The sequence below is a fragment of the Phascolarctos cinereus genome, unplaced genomic scaffold (assembly GCF_003287225.1).
Source record: "Phascolarctos cinereus isolate Bilbo 61053 unplaced genomic scaffold, phaCin_HiC Scaffold_726;HRSCAF=1367, whole genome shotgun sequence".
NCBI lineage: Eukaryota > Metazoa > Chordata > Mammalia > Diprotodontia > Phascolarctidae > Phascolarctos > Phascolarctos cinereus.
This window is the reverse complement of record NW_027556098.1, coordinates 326,881,835-326,895,806: the sequence shown is the minus strand read 5'-3', so window position 1 is coordinate 326,895,806 and position 13,972 is coordinate 326,881,835. Positions and strand designations below refer to the sequence as shown.

Here is a 13,972-nt window from a genome sequence, read left to right as displayed (position 1 = left end):
AAATATTCTTCTGTAAAAGCTAACTGACATTAATTAGTTAAATGAAACCAGGTCTTAACCACTGGCAGTAACCAGTGGAGAAAACACAATAGAATGGGGGCTTCCAGCGGACAGCATTAAAGAAAGTTTTCTCTGACCCTTCAGGAGTGTCCCAAGAACCCTAGGGGGAGCTGTAGGCAGCTCTATTCTGGGAGAGCAAGTCCAGAGTCTTGCTACATAAGGATAGTAGTTTAGGATTCAGTGACAAGCCACGACATAGAGATTTTTTAGTAAACAAGCATGGGCTTCTGGCATTTGCCAAAATACACCACAAAAGTTAGGTCCTGTGTTTCACATCAAGTTCAATAAATGAAGAGTTGATAACAAGAACCACTAAATAATGAAATCTCAAGAACCACCACCTTTAGAATAAAACAATGAGAATAACAAAAACATTCCAATAAGATCCCACTCAAGTGAGCAGGTTCATTAATATTGTAAAAAATCCATTTAACAAGAATTTCTCTTTACCTGTATACAAGCATCTTGACCCCTGATTGCAGCAATGTGAGCTGCTGTCCAACCCCCTGGGGTTACACTCGTAATATCAGCCCCATGCCACAGCAACCAATGAAGACACTAAATTAAAGAGGATGAAAAGGTTAAAATGCAATTATATCACACAGATTATTCTAATGGAACTCAGTAACAACATATCAAAGATTCACCACTTGGTACAGTTTTATGGATACGTATCCTCATTATCTGATTCACAAAATCTTTCATGCTGCTCCCAAACCCTTGCTTTTCATGTTATTTCAAAATTTCAAAAGACGTGTGATTTCATCTGTATGGGTATTGCTCTATAAGAGAGATTGCAGTCCTCTACACCTTAGCAAACTTCATGAGCTAACATGGCCAAAAACATTCATCTTCTTGTGGCCAACCCTCCAATGATAAACCTCTCTGAGCTTAGCTAAGATGACAGATGACAAACACAGTTGGCGTACTTAGTCGTACTGGTAAGACTTTCCAACTCATAGGGCCTACCACAGTATGCATTCCACCAATATAATTTTCCAGAACCCAGGTTGTCCTCCACACCCCAATGAGGAAATGAAAAAGTTTAACACAGACCACATTTCAACTCTACAAGCTTATTTAAATGTAGTAAATGTATCACTTGTAGATTTTATTTAGTTTCTTATAAAATTATTATTGATTGCTCTAAATCAGTCATGTCAAACTCAAATAGCAAACGGCCACTAACCTGCATAAGGATCCCTATAGGCTGCATACTGACTTAGAAAACCACAGATAAACATTTGTTTTATTATATTTTTATTTATTTTGCTTAATATTTCCAAATTATATTTTAATCTGGGTCAGCTTCAGTTGGGCTAAGCAGTTATATAACACCTCTGCTCTAAGTAACTGTCACTTATTTTTATAATGATAGACTATGCATTCATAGTCACCACACTTGCTATCTCCAGTTTGTCCATTTAAAAGTACTGCTGGAACTAGGAGAAAAATGGATACAAATAACTTGAAATACTTAAGAATTCCGATCAACACAATGACCAACATAAGGATTTCATGATAAAGCATGTTACCCATCTCCAGACAGAGATGATTGACTCAGGGTATAAACTGAGACATATTTTTTTTGGACATGGCTAATGTAAGAATGCAAGCTAGACTGTACATATTTGCTAAAAGTCTTACCCTAAATACCCCAGAATGTGATTGCTTCCACTAAGGGATCAGGGTGCCAGCCAGATTTACCAACTGAAACCGAGGAGGTTGAAAGAGAAGATCAAATAGAAACCTGATGAGTCATTGGTGCAATGGCTCCTGAGACTGTGGCATAATGAAGCCAATGTAGAAACTTTTTCTGCAGCAGAGTTCCATTGGCTTGAGGAGCTCTCTGAGGACTCACTGTGACAAAAGCATCTAAATCAATCAAAGGCTCCAGGTCAGAACTTCCCTTTGTCCCTTTTTAGGTGACTGAGATTGGGACTGGCCTCACAAACTTGAATTCCTGTTGCAACTGATTCCCCATAGGGATCTGCCAGGCAGAAAATAAAGTTCCTAAAGGGAATAAGTTTGATAGATTTGATCTATGCGACACCTCACCACCACCAAGGTCTATACACCCTATGATCAGCCTGATTCAGGAGCAATTAAATCCAGCCTTCTGAGCGAACCCATACCTGAATGGCATTAGGATTTAGCTTTGAGTCTTCCTTAACACACACTCACACAGAAATAGACACAACAACTGGTGAAATTGGAATGGAAAATTGGGACAGCAGTTGCCATCAGGGAAAATACTGATGCGAGTGAAAATAGCTGATCCAAGGATGGTGGAAGGTGGCCCTATATCCATTTCCCTCCCAGTGGGAATGACATCTTCTTCTACATGGAGCTTTGAATTTGGCTTCTGAAAAATGGAGTTGAAAAAGCAATTGATCAGCAGCCTATGGGGATGTTAATAAAATTGTTTGATGACATCTGGGACAGGGACAGCAAAGTCTGTGAATTATTATTTATCATTATATTGTTTGGAAAAATTATCATTATACTGTTTAAATCCAACTTTATATGATTACAGATTATTTAAACCCAGAATGATGCCCCAACCTCACTAATTCTCTAGGAATGCTGAAGACACAGGTACAAGGAATTTTGAGTTCCCCCAGGTCCTAGATCCACCCAAAACATTCTTCTTTTGGGTCTCCACACCCAGTCTTGGTTTTGGGTCCAACCAAGCTTATGTTTTGGCTTCGCCTAAATTTTATTGAATATTTACATTTACTCATATCCACTTCAATCTACCTTGCTTTCAAAGCTTCTCTCTTGGCAAAATTGCTTAACTGCATATGTGGGATTAGTATGTGGGTACCCTTGTCTAAATTCTATAACAATGTAAACCTTCTAGAGCCTGGACAAGAGGGAGCCATACCTCCTTTCCAGCTTGTTCTCCTCTACCAAAGGACTTAATAAATTTCTTTCTAAAATTATTTCAGATTTTGGGGTTTGTTTTCATGAACAAAAAGACCCCTCAGCCACATTCATGTTTAAGGCATCCCCTAAGGTTCCCTGTCTACTTGGTAGTTCTGAGCCACTCACGCCTTTGTAGCCTAACTTAAGGGACTGCGGGGAAGACTCCATGTAGGCCAATGTCAAGGCCAAGGTTCCACCAAGGCTTAGATCATCCTAGTTACAGAATCTCAAGGGGACTAGAAGCCATATGCCTGAGCTGTGTGTGGGAGGGGGAAGGAAACCTCAAGTATAGAAAGGCTATTGGACAAAGTAGCCAAATTACTCTAATACCAGGGGACTACACATGGACACAAAGAAGCGCCCTGATTTTCAGAAGGAGATTCAGGGAGATCACCTTGCTCAAGTGGAAGTGAAAGACATTATGGGTAGGTCACAGTGGTGGCTAATCAGAGAGTGTACTGTGGAAACGGACATTACGAGCTTGCGGAGGAGGGCACCAGTATGAGTCCTTTCAGCATACACTATACTGGTCACTATGAATAGGTTGGTCAAACAGAAACCCTTGAAGTTGCCTGATTCATCTCATATAGTCACAATCAAACAATATGAGGTCCCTGGAGGGAACAGAACAATGGAAGATATTTCCTCTTTAATGGTGGTGATGAAAGAGGCCATACCAACTCCCCTTACAACTCCACATGGCAACAAAAGAGGCAGATGGTACCTGGCTGAACAAATTCATCATGCCCATCACCACAGCTGTTCCTGACCTCATCTATGTGGTGGGCTAGGTATCCCAGACCTACAGGTGAGTAGTATGGGTTTACCAACTTTGTCAATGCTTTTTTTCTCTATTTCTGTGACTAAGACTAGTCAGGACCAATTCACTTTCACCTAGAAAGGAGTTCAGTGAACCTTCCCTGTACTTCCCAGAGCTACCTAAAGTCAACTTCATACTGCCATTGTCTTGCGGGCAGAGATCTAAAAAAGACTTTATTTCTCAAAGGCCCTGAGGTAAACCACTACAATGACAATGTAATGTTGACCCAGCCTGATGAGGCCACAGTAGCTTAGACCCTGGATTGGATAAAGGCTCATGAGGGACAATGGGGAGGAAATTAACCCCAGAAAATCCGGGTCAAATTTTGGGGAAATATAGGGGATGGGAAAAACCCGGATAATTCCAGACAGAGTTCTAAGTTACTGAAAAAGGCTTCCTCAAAATCTAAAAAGGAAGCCTAGAAGCTTAATGGACTTTCTAATTCTGAACAATGAACATTGTCCCCTCTTGCATATCTTGATGGCCCCCATTGAAAAAGTCACCTAGAGACTTGAATCTAGTTCTTCATTGTTTCGAGGCCAGCTCCCAATTCATTACGTCATGTTGACTATAAAATACACATTCAAAATTACAATTAATCCACAGTTCTCCACATATAGAGACATAAAATAATTGTGCATGTTTATATAAAATACCATTACTGTGCTAATAATACATTCATGTACTTGCGTTTGTAACGTAATGTAAATGTGCAGAAAAAATTTAATTTCCTCTTTCTTTGTATATAGAGCATAGTTTCAAAATAGACCTTCTTTCTTCACTAATTAAAACTTTTTAAATGCAACTTCAAGAAAGAAAAGTCACCCAGAGTCTGCTTCTTTTGAGTGGGGTCTTGGACAGGTTAAAGCCTTGAAAGACCTAAAGTAGGCTACCCACTAGTCTATCTCACTGATTGCTTATACCTCTGTGGTGCATATGTTTTTGGAGGTCTCTATCCACAAAGATCAGGAAAAATGGAGCTTTTGACAGGCTTCTAGGGTAGCCAGACCAAGTAAACATTAGGTTTCTGGAACCACAAGCTTCCAAAAGCAGTCACTCACTACATCATTTTTGAAATTCACTTGCTTTCTTGCTCCTGGGTCCTAATTGCTACTGAGCAGATGACACGAGGTCATTCCATCACTCTTCACCCAGCATTGTGCATCATGAGCACAGTGAGCAATATGAACCCTCTAAAAAGATAGGGATGACACAAAAGGCTCTTACTGTTAAGTGGAAATGGTACATTTAAGATTAAGTCTGTCTGGGCCCCTTGAATACTAATGTCCTTCACAAACATGTTGCAATTCGTCTAAGCCCCAAACACCCTGCCTTTTCTGCTGGCCCAATAGACCCTGCCTATGAGGACCTAAATCCTGAAGAATAATTTTGATGCCGCTGGGTGGTGTAGTAGACAGAGCCTGGTGTCAGGAAGACCTGAGCTCATGTCTGGCTTGATACTTACTAGCTAGCTGCATGATCCTGGGCAAGTCACTTACCCTCTGTTTGTCTCAGTTTCCTCAACTATAAGATGAGGATGATAATAATAGCACCTACATCATAAGGCTGGTATGAGGATCAAATGAGATAAATATGAAGTGCTTAGCATAGTGCCTAGTACATAGTAGGTGCTATATAAATGCTCATTCCCTACCCCTCTCTTCTCCTTTCTACCTGGTTAGCTGACAGTTCTACTCATTATGAGAATTACACAAAATTGGACTTCAGCACCAAATAATTTGGTAACAGAGACTACTCTGAGGGATGTGGGTCCTGGCAATTCCTCCCAGAAGACTGAGCTGCAGGCTGCAGAGTTGGCATGTGAGAGGGCCTTGAACTAATTAATTAATTAATGATTTATTAAGTACTAACTATATGAAAAGCCCTGTGCTGGGAATACAAATAGAAAAGTCAGATGGTCCCTCCTCTCACGGAGCTCACATTCTAATAAGGGAGACGATATATGGAAGGTTTCAGAAAGCAATCAGATGAAATCCCACGGTCCTTAAGGTATAGCAGCAAAGCAGATGGTAATGCCTCTCCTTTAATGTCATCTCCACAAATAAAATCATATCAGTTTCTGATTTTGAACTATTTGAAAGTGCCAAGGGGCAGGTAGGTGGTGCAGTAGATAGAACAGTCTTGGAGTCAGGAGGACTCGAGTTCAAATTCGGTCTCAGACACTTGACACTTACTAGCTGTGTGACCCTGAGCAAGTCACTTAACCCCGACTGCCTCACCAAAAAGAAAAAAAAAAAGAAAGTACCAAGGACTTGGGACAAGAATGTTCTTATTTGGGTCTTCAGTGGCTGTGGCTGTAGCACCTCCAGAAACAGTGACCAGATCACATCTCCACAGGGGTTACCATCCAGGATAATGACTGTAGACAGTGGGTTTAAAGAACTACTTACTATTCCCCAGGCTGTTGGGCTCAGAGTATGGCCTGACTCCATCAGGATCTGAGGAAAGATGGTGGTGATTTGACTGGCCTGGTAAGTACAGCCTCTTGTCTCTCCATCGGGGTGCCCTGCTGCTTCAGCCAGGCTGGCTTGCCTTGAGGGATGGTGCCGATAAAATCTATATCTATAATGATTCCTGGGCAATGGTCATGTGTGTGGCCAAGTGGTTAGGAAACTAGAAAGAACGGGATGGGACAACAAAAGCTCTTACCCCTGGTTAAGGCTGCCCCTAAGGTAGCAAGCCCTCACAGGATAGATCCTTTTTCAGTATAGGCCTCCTGCCCCAAAGACCTGAAGAAGAGCCACAATTAGGCCCACGACATCCCATCTGTTGGGTTTTCCACTCCTTTTACCTCAGACAGCTGACATTGTTAGATGCTGGAATGGCCTTCTCAAACAACAGCTGTATCATTCAGCCCCTGACTATCATAGTTAGTTGTCCCATCTCCCACAAGCCACATTCTCAACAAATTAACATTACTCCAGAAAGGAGGAGGATTCTCCAGTTCAATGATTTCTTGATTATAACCTCCAGGATAACTTCTTTGATAAGGACATAGTTCCACCTGATCTTGTCAGGTCCTTCCTTGTTCCACTACCTGCATGGAGTCACCTGGACCTCAATGATCCTGCTGCCTCAGTGGGTCCATACACTCTGGGAAAACAGCTCAGTTCCCTCTAGTTGGCATGTCTCTTTCTCAGGAGATGGTTTGAACCACTCCTTCCCATAAAGGCTATAGTATACCATAGGATGGAATTTTTGGGAGGTGCCCTACTTTCTAATGACATAAGGGAGGTGAAACTCTATGCCTACCAATGATGACTGTGAAATTATACAGAAGAAAGGATATCCCTAAGACAACTTGAAGGTAAACCTGAGTCCCTGGAAGAAGATAAGAGACAGTCCTTACCCAGGCCCTGCAGAAAAAAGCGAAATCACTTCAGTAGAAGCTTCTAAAGGGGAAAAGATTTGGAACCATCCCCCTAATGGGGTTCCTGTGGCCAACTGAGTGGGTGATTGTACAGGAAAAGTATTGGTACGAACTTAGATCCTGGGACAGGTTACATACAAGAAGCTTATGATGCCTTATCCACTTTACTACAGATGATCTAGATTCATGACAAACAATCTATGACTGTGCCTAACATGTCATCATTTGTGCAATGTCCCTGATGTCCCTGGGGATTCTCTGGCTTATTATCACCACCCTGGACCAGGAGATCAACTCTGAATTGAAAAGTTTTGGTATCACTCACCACATGGACCAGATTACTCAGATCTGATATTTGATCCTTCCAAAGCGGGGGAAGAAAAGCCTAGATTTTCTGGCTTTTGTCTTCCATTATATTTTTCTTCTTTTTCTTTATGGTGATTTCCTCAAGGAAAGAGGCTAATCATTTTTTTTTCCTTTTCTCTTAGCACTGCCTATGCCAGGATTGTCCAATAGAAGTTAAATTGAAATGATAGAATCCTTAGGACCTTGCCATGATGGGATGGTATGTAATTGATACTTATACAAACTAGGAGTCTCACCTCCCCCCACCCCCAACATGAGTTAGGCTTATTTTTTCCCTAAAAGACAACAAAGCTGAACTGAATAATCCAGGCTTGATTAGTCCAGGATTGAACTAGCCTTTACAGAAGCTTCTTGAGAGCCAAGAGGTGGAGATGAGGAGGGAGAATATTCCCTGAATGGAGGACTGCCTGTGAAAATGCCCAGAGTGTCTTGTTCATGAAACAGCCTGAAGCCTCGTATCATTAAGTGGTGGGGTATAAGGTGTAGAAGACTGGCAGAGTACTACTTAATTGCCAAAATATATCCTCAAAGTCCAAAACTGTTAGTCAACTATTTTTCCATCTTATTAAAAAGTATAACTTTATGTGAGTTAGTTTATAAACCTTAGGCAAGAAGCAGCACGACACAATGGATAGAGAGCTGACCTTGGAGTCAGGAGACCTGGGTACAAGGTCTTCATGTTTCTGACACTAGCTAGCTGTATGACTTTGAGTAAATGACTTAAGCTTTAAGAGCTTGCAAGCTACTCTTTCTGAGGCTAAGTTTCCAAGCAGTTGTTGATCTGAATTTGTAGAAGGAGTTCCCTCATCATGAATTCCTTTAAAGCAGTAGAATTACATGACCAGACCTAAAGAAATCTTAAAGTACTTTTAGCTGTCTTTTCTTTTAGAACATATGCTAGCTCAGAAGAACCAGAGGAGATAATATTAAATAATGTTAAATATGAAAAATGAAGTATTTTATGGATAACAAGGGAAAAAATAAGCAGAAGGCCAAGATCAAAATCAAAGACATACCAAATTATCCTATTTTTACTCAATTCAGATGCAAATACTTATTTTAAACTTTGTAAATTGCAAATATTTAGGTCATTCATTTGACATTTCAATGCTCTAAGCAACTATCCCAAGACTATAAACTGCAAACAGGATACAGCTCTGCTGGTAAAAAGAAGTTGTTGGGTTTTTTCAACATTTATTTTTATAAGATTTTGAGTTCCAAATTTTTTTTCTCCCTCTCCCTATCCCCAAGACAGCAAGCAATCCGATATGCACTATACATGTACAATAATATTAAACATATTTCCACATTAGTCATGTTTTGAAAGAAGGATCAGAACAAAAGGGGAAAACCATGAGAAAGAAAAAGCAACAAAAATGATAAAACAGTAATGCTTCAGTCTGCATTCAGACTCCATAGTTCTTTTTCTACACATGAATAGCATTTTCCATCATGAGTTAAAAAGAAGCTTCTTATACCAATGAAATCACAGGTTCGGTCCAAAAAAATAATTTCAACTGAAGACATGATGTTGCTAAAATTCCATAATTAGATCATTTACTTTTAATAAGTTTAAGAATTTTTAAAGCTTCTTACCTCCAAACTTCCAAAATGTGCTGCCCAATGTAAAGGGGTAAATTTATGGAGGACATCAACATCATTAATGTTGATTCCACTCTCTACAATTTCCGCTAGCTGTTTCACATCACCAGCTTTTACTGCATCATGTATACTAACAAAGTGCACCTTCTTCCTTACATCTGAAATATCATGAAGTTTAAAAGATTACAGAATATTATAGTTTACAGAATACATCAATGATTTAAATGTACAGAGGGAAAAAAAACTGTGCAAAATTACTTGTTTTTTAAATCACTGTCCACAAAAATTAACCTATTATAGGATGAGAATTACTGAAATGCATTTCATTTCTTGGTTGGATATAAGTGATCTCATCAGTGTAGGAAACTCTGTGGTATGGAAATTCCCTCAACTAATGAAAATTGGCAACTATTCTATCTCAGAGAATTGCTCAGAGTACAGAAAAGGGCTAGGGGTCACACAGCTGGCAGGATTTGATCCCAGGTTTTCCTAACTCCAAGGTTGGCTTTGTATCTACTATGCTATGCTATCTCCTACTATTTCATTAGTGATACCAAAATTGCAAGTAGCCAGAATCTGATGCAAGCACTTAACATGAATTTTATTTAAATTTTCTCTTTCAATAACTATTACTACATCAAGGGGAGGTTGATGTACCTGTCATAAGGAGACAGGATAACTACTTAAAAGTCAGGAACATTGTAATAGTTTTGGGTAAGAGTTAGATTAGATGATGCCCTAAGCTGGGCTTATGTGATTCTGTAGGGTTTACAGGTTTACATAGCTGACCTCATCTGATCCTCATAACTACCCTATGAGGTGGTAGGTATTACAGGAATTATTTTCTCTACTTTACCAATAAGTAAACTAATACTCAGAGAGGTAAAAGAACTTGCCCAGGCTCCCAGAGCTTCTAAGTATCAGAGGAAGGATTTGAACTCCTTACTCTCTGACATGTACCCTTTGATCTAGTGACACTAGCTTCCTGGCTATTTCATGAACAAGACACTCATCTCTCAGCTCTGGGTATTTTCTCTGGTTGTTCCCATGCCTGAAATGTTCTCCCTCCTCCACCTCTGGTTTCCTTTAAGTCCCAATTAAAATGACACCTTCTACAGGAAGCCTTCCCCAACACCTTTAATTCCTGTGCCTTCCCTCTTTTAATTATCTCCTACTTATCCTATAGATAGCTTGCTTTGTATATTTTTGTTTGCATATTGTCTCCCCTATTAGATCATAAGTTCCTTGAGGGCAGAGACTGTCTTTTGCACCCTTTTGTATTCCCTAGTATTTAGCACACTGCATGGCACACAGTAGGTACTTAAAGTTTACTGAATGAATGAATGAATGAATCACTCCTAACTCCGATTTCGGGTGTTTTTTAAGCTTTCAGTGCTCCCAAGCTACTTTTTCTGAGAGTATGGGAGAATAAGAGGATAATATCAAATTATAGTAATATATCTATAAATTAACCATTATTATCTTCATATTGTATCATCTAATATACTATACATCAGCTGTGTGGTATATCACATTGCAAATTATTTCAAACTGCTTTGTGCACCAGATGAACTGAGTGTAGAGGTATGTAAATAGCAACCAAATGATGAGAACTTATTGAGAAGAAAACACTCATTAAGGATGTCAAGTTAGGCAAAGGAGAACACAACAGATATTTATGAAGGATCTTCTAAGTGACCTTTCATTACACTAGATGTCAGGTTACAAGAAAAAGATGTAAAAAAAGAGAAAGAAAGAAAGAAAAATATGTAACATGGTAACTGTCCTCAAGGAGCTTAAAATCTTTGGGGGAAGACAAAAGCTATACCATTAATTTGTTACTTGGCAGAGTCAACTTTGTAGTTTAGTTTATTTATGCCCATATCTTTCCTACGGGGCAGCTAGGTGACTCAGTGGATAGAATCCTGGGCCTCAACTTCAGGAAGACTAATCTTTCTGAGTTCAAATATGGCTTCAAACATTTCCTAGCTGTGTGACCTTGGACAAATCACTTTAACTCCATTTGCCTCTGTTCTTCATCTGTAACTACTCCAGCATCCTTGCCAACAAAACTCCAAAACGGGATCATGAAGAGCTGTGCATGACTGAACAACAATAACTTGCCTACCAAACTTCATTCTAGGTTCCTTGAGAACTCTGTATTTCTGGGGTAATGAAGGAAATGTTTATTTAACACACTGGTCCAGAAGTGTGCAGAGACCTACTGGGAAAAGGCAAGGAGGAGGAATTAGATGGAACTCATGAAAGCCTTTAGAGATGCAGGAGTCTGAGATGCCAAGGTAGCTAACCCTTCAGTCTCCACAAACATGCACATGGTTTGTCATCAGTCCCTGGGAGAAATGACCGGAAGGACAAGGGGTGTGAGTATTTGCATGAATCTATGATTTTGCTATTGTGCTGCTCCAGTGTCTGGGGGGAGCAGAGTGGTAACTACACATCCCAGATTCAGTGGCTCAACTAATTCTCTTATCTCTAAGAATGCCTTGTCAAGGGTAATCGGCCATAACTAGTATAACGGAAAGAGCATTCAACCGGGCAGTATGGAAATGAGGGCTCTAGACCTGGCTCCACTACTAAGTTGATGAAGGTACTGAAAAGTGACTTATTTGGCCTCTGTATGCCTCAGTTTTTTAGGTCCATGAGTCTTCATAAAAAAGGTGGAACTAGAGGCTTTAAAGGACAGATATAATTTAAACAAGTAATAAGTGTTCATACTACACAGGGTAAGCTCTTTGAAGCCAAGGAACACATCTTATCTGGCCTCTGCTTTGTTTAATAGCAAAGTATTTCACACATACTTGGATTTCAGTAGTTTGTTAAGTCAATGTGCCTACTCCATGGGTAACTAACATGCTTCATCGTCAATCTTTTCCCTTCCCATTTCTTTCATCTTCTGACTTTCAATGAGACCAGGCTCCCTACTGAAGACAGCCTCAATGGCTACCCTCTCCAGCATTGTTTCACTCCCCCCAATCACTGGTGGAATGTTCCTTGTTTCCTATTGCTTCTTCCAGTTTCTTCCTCTGTCATCATTTGGGAACCTCTCTTCCTCTGAGGTTCAGTCAATCCATATCTACTACCACATTGAAATTCTGCTAGGATAATCCTCTAGTTTCCTTTGTAAATGTTTAGTGTTTGGGTCACAATCTTCTCTCCCCCACAACTCTTGTCCTAACAGTAGGAAACTTCAACATACATACTGATACTCCCTCAAATACCCATACTCTGTCCTCCTGGGTCCACACAGAGACAGTCATATCCTTGATCTTGCTTTCACCCACAAATGTACCTCTTCCATGTCCACGAACTCTGAAACTCCCTTGTCTGTTGCCATTCCATCTTTCACTCTGCCTCACAACCCCAACCCCATTTTTCAGCCTCCATAATGTCCAATCCCTCCAACCCTCACTTCTTTCCCAGGCTATCACTCCTGAACTGGCTATACTCTTGTCCTTCTCTATCTGGATCCCTTGGTGAACCCATTCAGTTCTATATTGTCCTCAACTCTTAAGTCCTTTGACCCCTTTTCCTATCACCAATCTTGCCCTATCAAACCTGAACCCTGGATTACTCTCACTATTCAGGACCTTGAGTCCTACTCACTTGAAGCTGAATGGTGCTGGAGAAAAATCACAAAATGTTGTTGACACCTTCACTTCCTTTCCTCTTACTTTCTTCTTACCTCTCTACAGTCTGGCTTCCAACCTTACATCTCTCTCTAAAGTTACTAATGATAACTTCCAAATCTAATGCCCTTTTCTTAATCTTCGTTCTTTTTGATCTCTCTACAGCAACAGTTGATCACCCTTGTTTCCTTTACATTCTCTTCTCTAGAAGTTTCCATCATACTACTCTTGCCTGGTTTTCTTTCCATCTGACTGCTCCTCAGCCTCCTTTTCTGGCTTTTCATCCAGGTCATGCTCTCTAAATGTATGTCCTATGGAGTTCATTCCTGAGCCCTCTTCTCATATCCTTCTATACCATTTCACTTGATGATCTCATCAGCTTCTGTGGAGTTAATTATTATCCATCCCCCTGCTGATGATTTTCAGATCTACACATTCAGTACTAATCTCTCAACTCTCAACTCTCATCTCCAAATGCCGATTAGACACCCAATTCAACATATCCAGATCTTCATTCCTTCTTTCCCTCCAAACCTTTTATCCCTTTCCCAAACTCCCCTATTATAGTCCTTCATCATGCCAGGACACCACCATCCTCCCAGTCACCCAGGCTTGAAACTTATCATCCAAATCCTTACTCTCACTCCCCATATCAAATATGTTACTATGTCTTATCAATTTTACTTGTATAACACTGTTCACTCACATAATATGTCCCACTCTTTCCTCTGACAATGCCACCATACTGGTTTGAGATCTTATCACCCCCTACCTAGACTATTATAGTAACCTGGTGATTGGTCTCCCTGACACAAGTCTCTCCCTACTCTTGGCTATCTTTTGATCTTCCTAAAGCACAAATCTAACCATACCACCCCCTCTTCAATAAATTCCATTGGCTCTCTATCACTTGCAGGATAATTTATAAAATCCTTTATTGGGCATTCACAGTCCTTCATAACCTGGCCCCCTCTTACCTTTCCAGTATACTTACACCTCATTTACCTTCATGTACTCTGTAACCCAGTGATGCTGGCCTCCTTGCTATTCCTCACACAAGACACTCCATCTTCTGACTCTGGGCATTTGCACTTGCTCTAATCCTCATACCTAGAATTCCCTTCCTCCTCATCTCTATTTCCTGACCTCCCTGGTTTC

General features: G+C 40.3%; 1 protein-coding gene across 3 annotated transcripts in view; it reads right to left on the bottom strand.

The window, feature by feature from the left end:
- The window catches only part of ANKRD42 (ankyrin repeat domain 42), a 75,987-nt gene that overhangs the window by 59,339 nt on the left and 2,676 nt on the right, over window positions 1-13,972 (bottom strand). Inside the window, exons 2-3 of one of the 3 annotated variants that reach the window (XM_020993706.2) lie at window positions 9,162-9,325; window positions 511-618 (exon numbers count right to left, since the gene is read on the bottom strand). The exons of 1 other annotated variant lie outside the window; for it this stretch is intronic. In XM_020993706.2, the coding sequence (XP_020849365.1) occupies window positions 511-618; window positions 9,162-9,325 (272 nt within the window). Of the gene's footprint in view, window positions 1-510; window positions 619-6,219; window positions 6,435-9,161; window positions 9,326-13,972 lie in introns of those variants that run through there. One more of the 3 variants, XM_020993709.2, reaches the window with a different exon arrangement.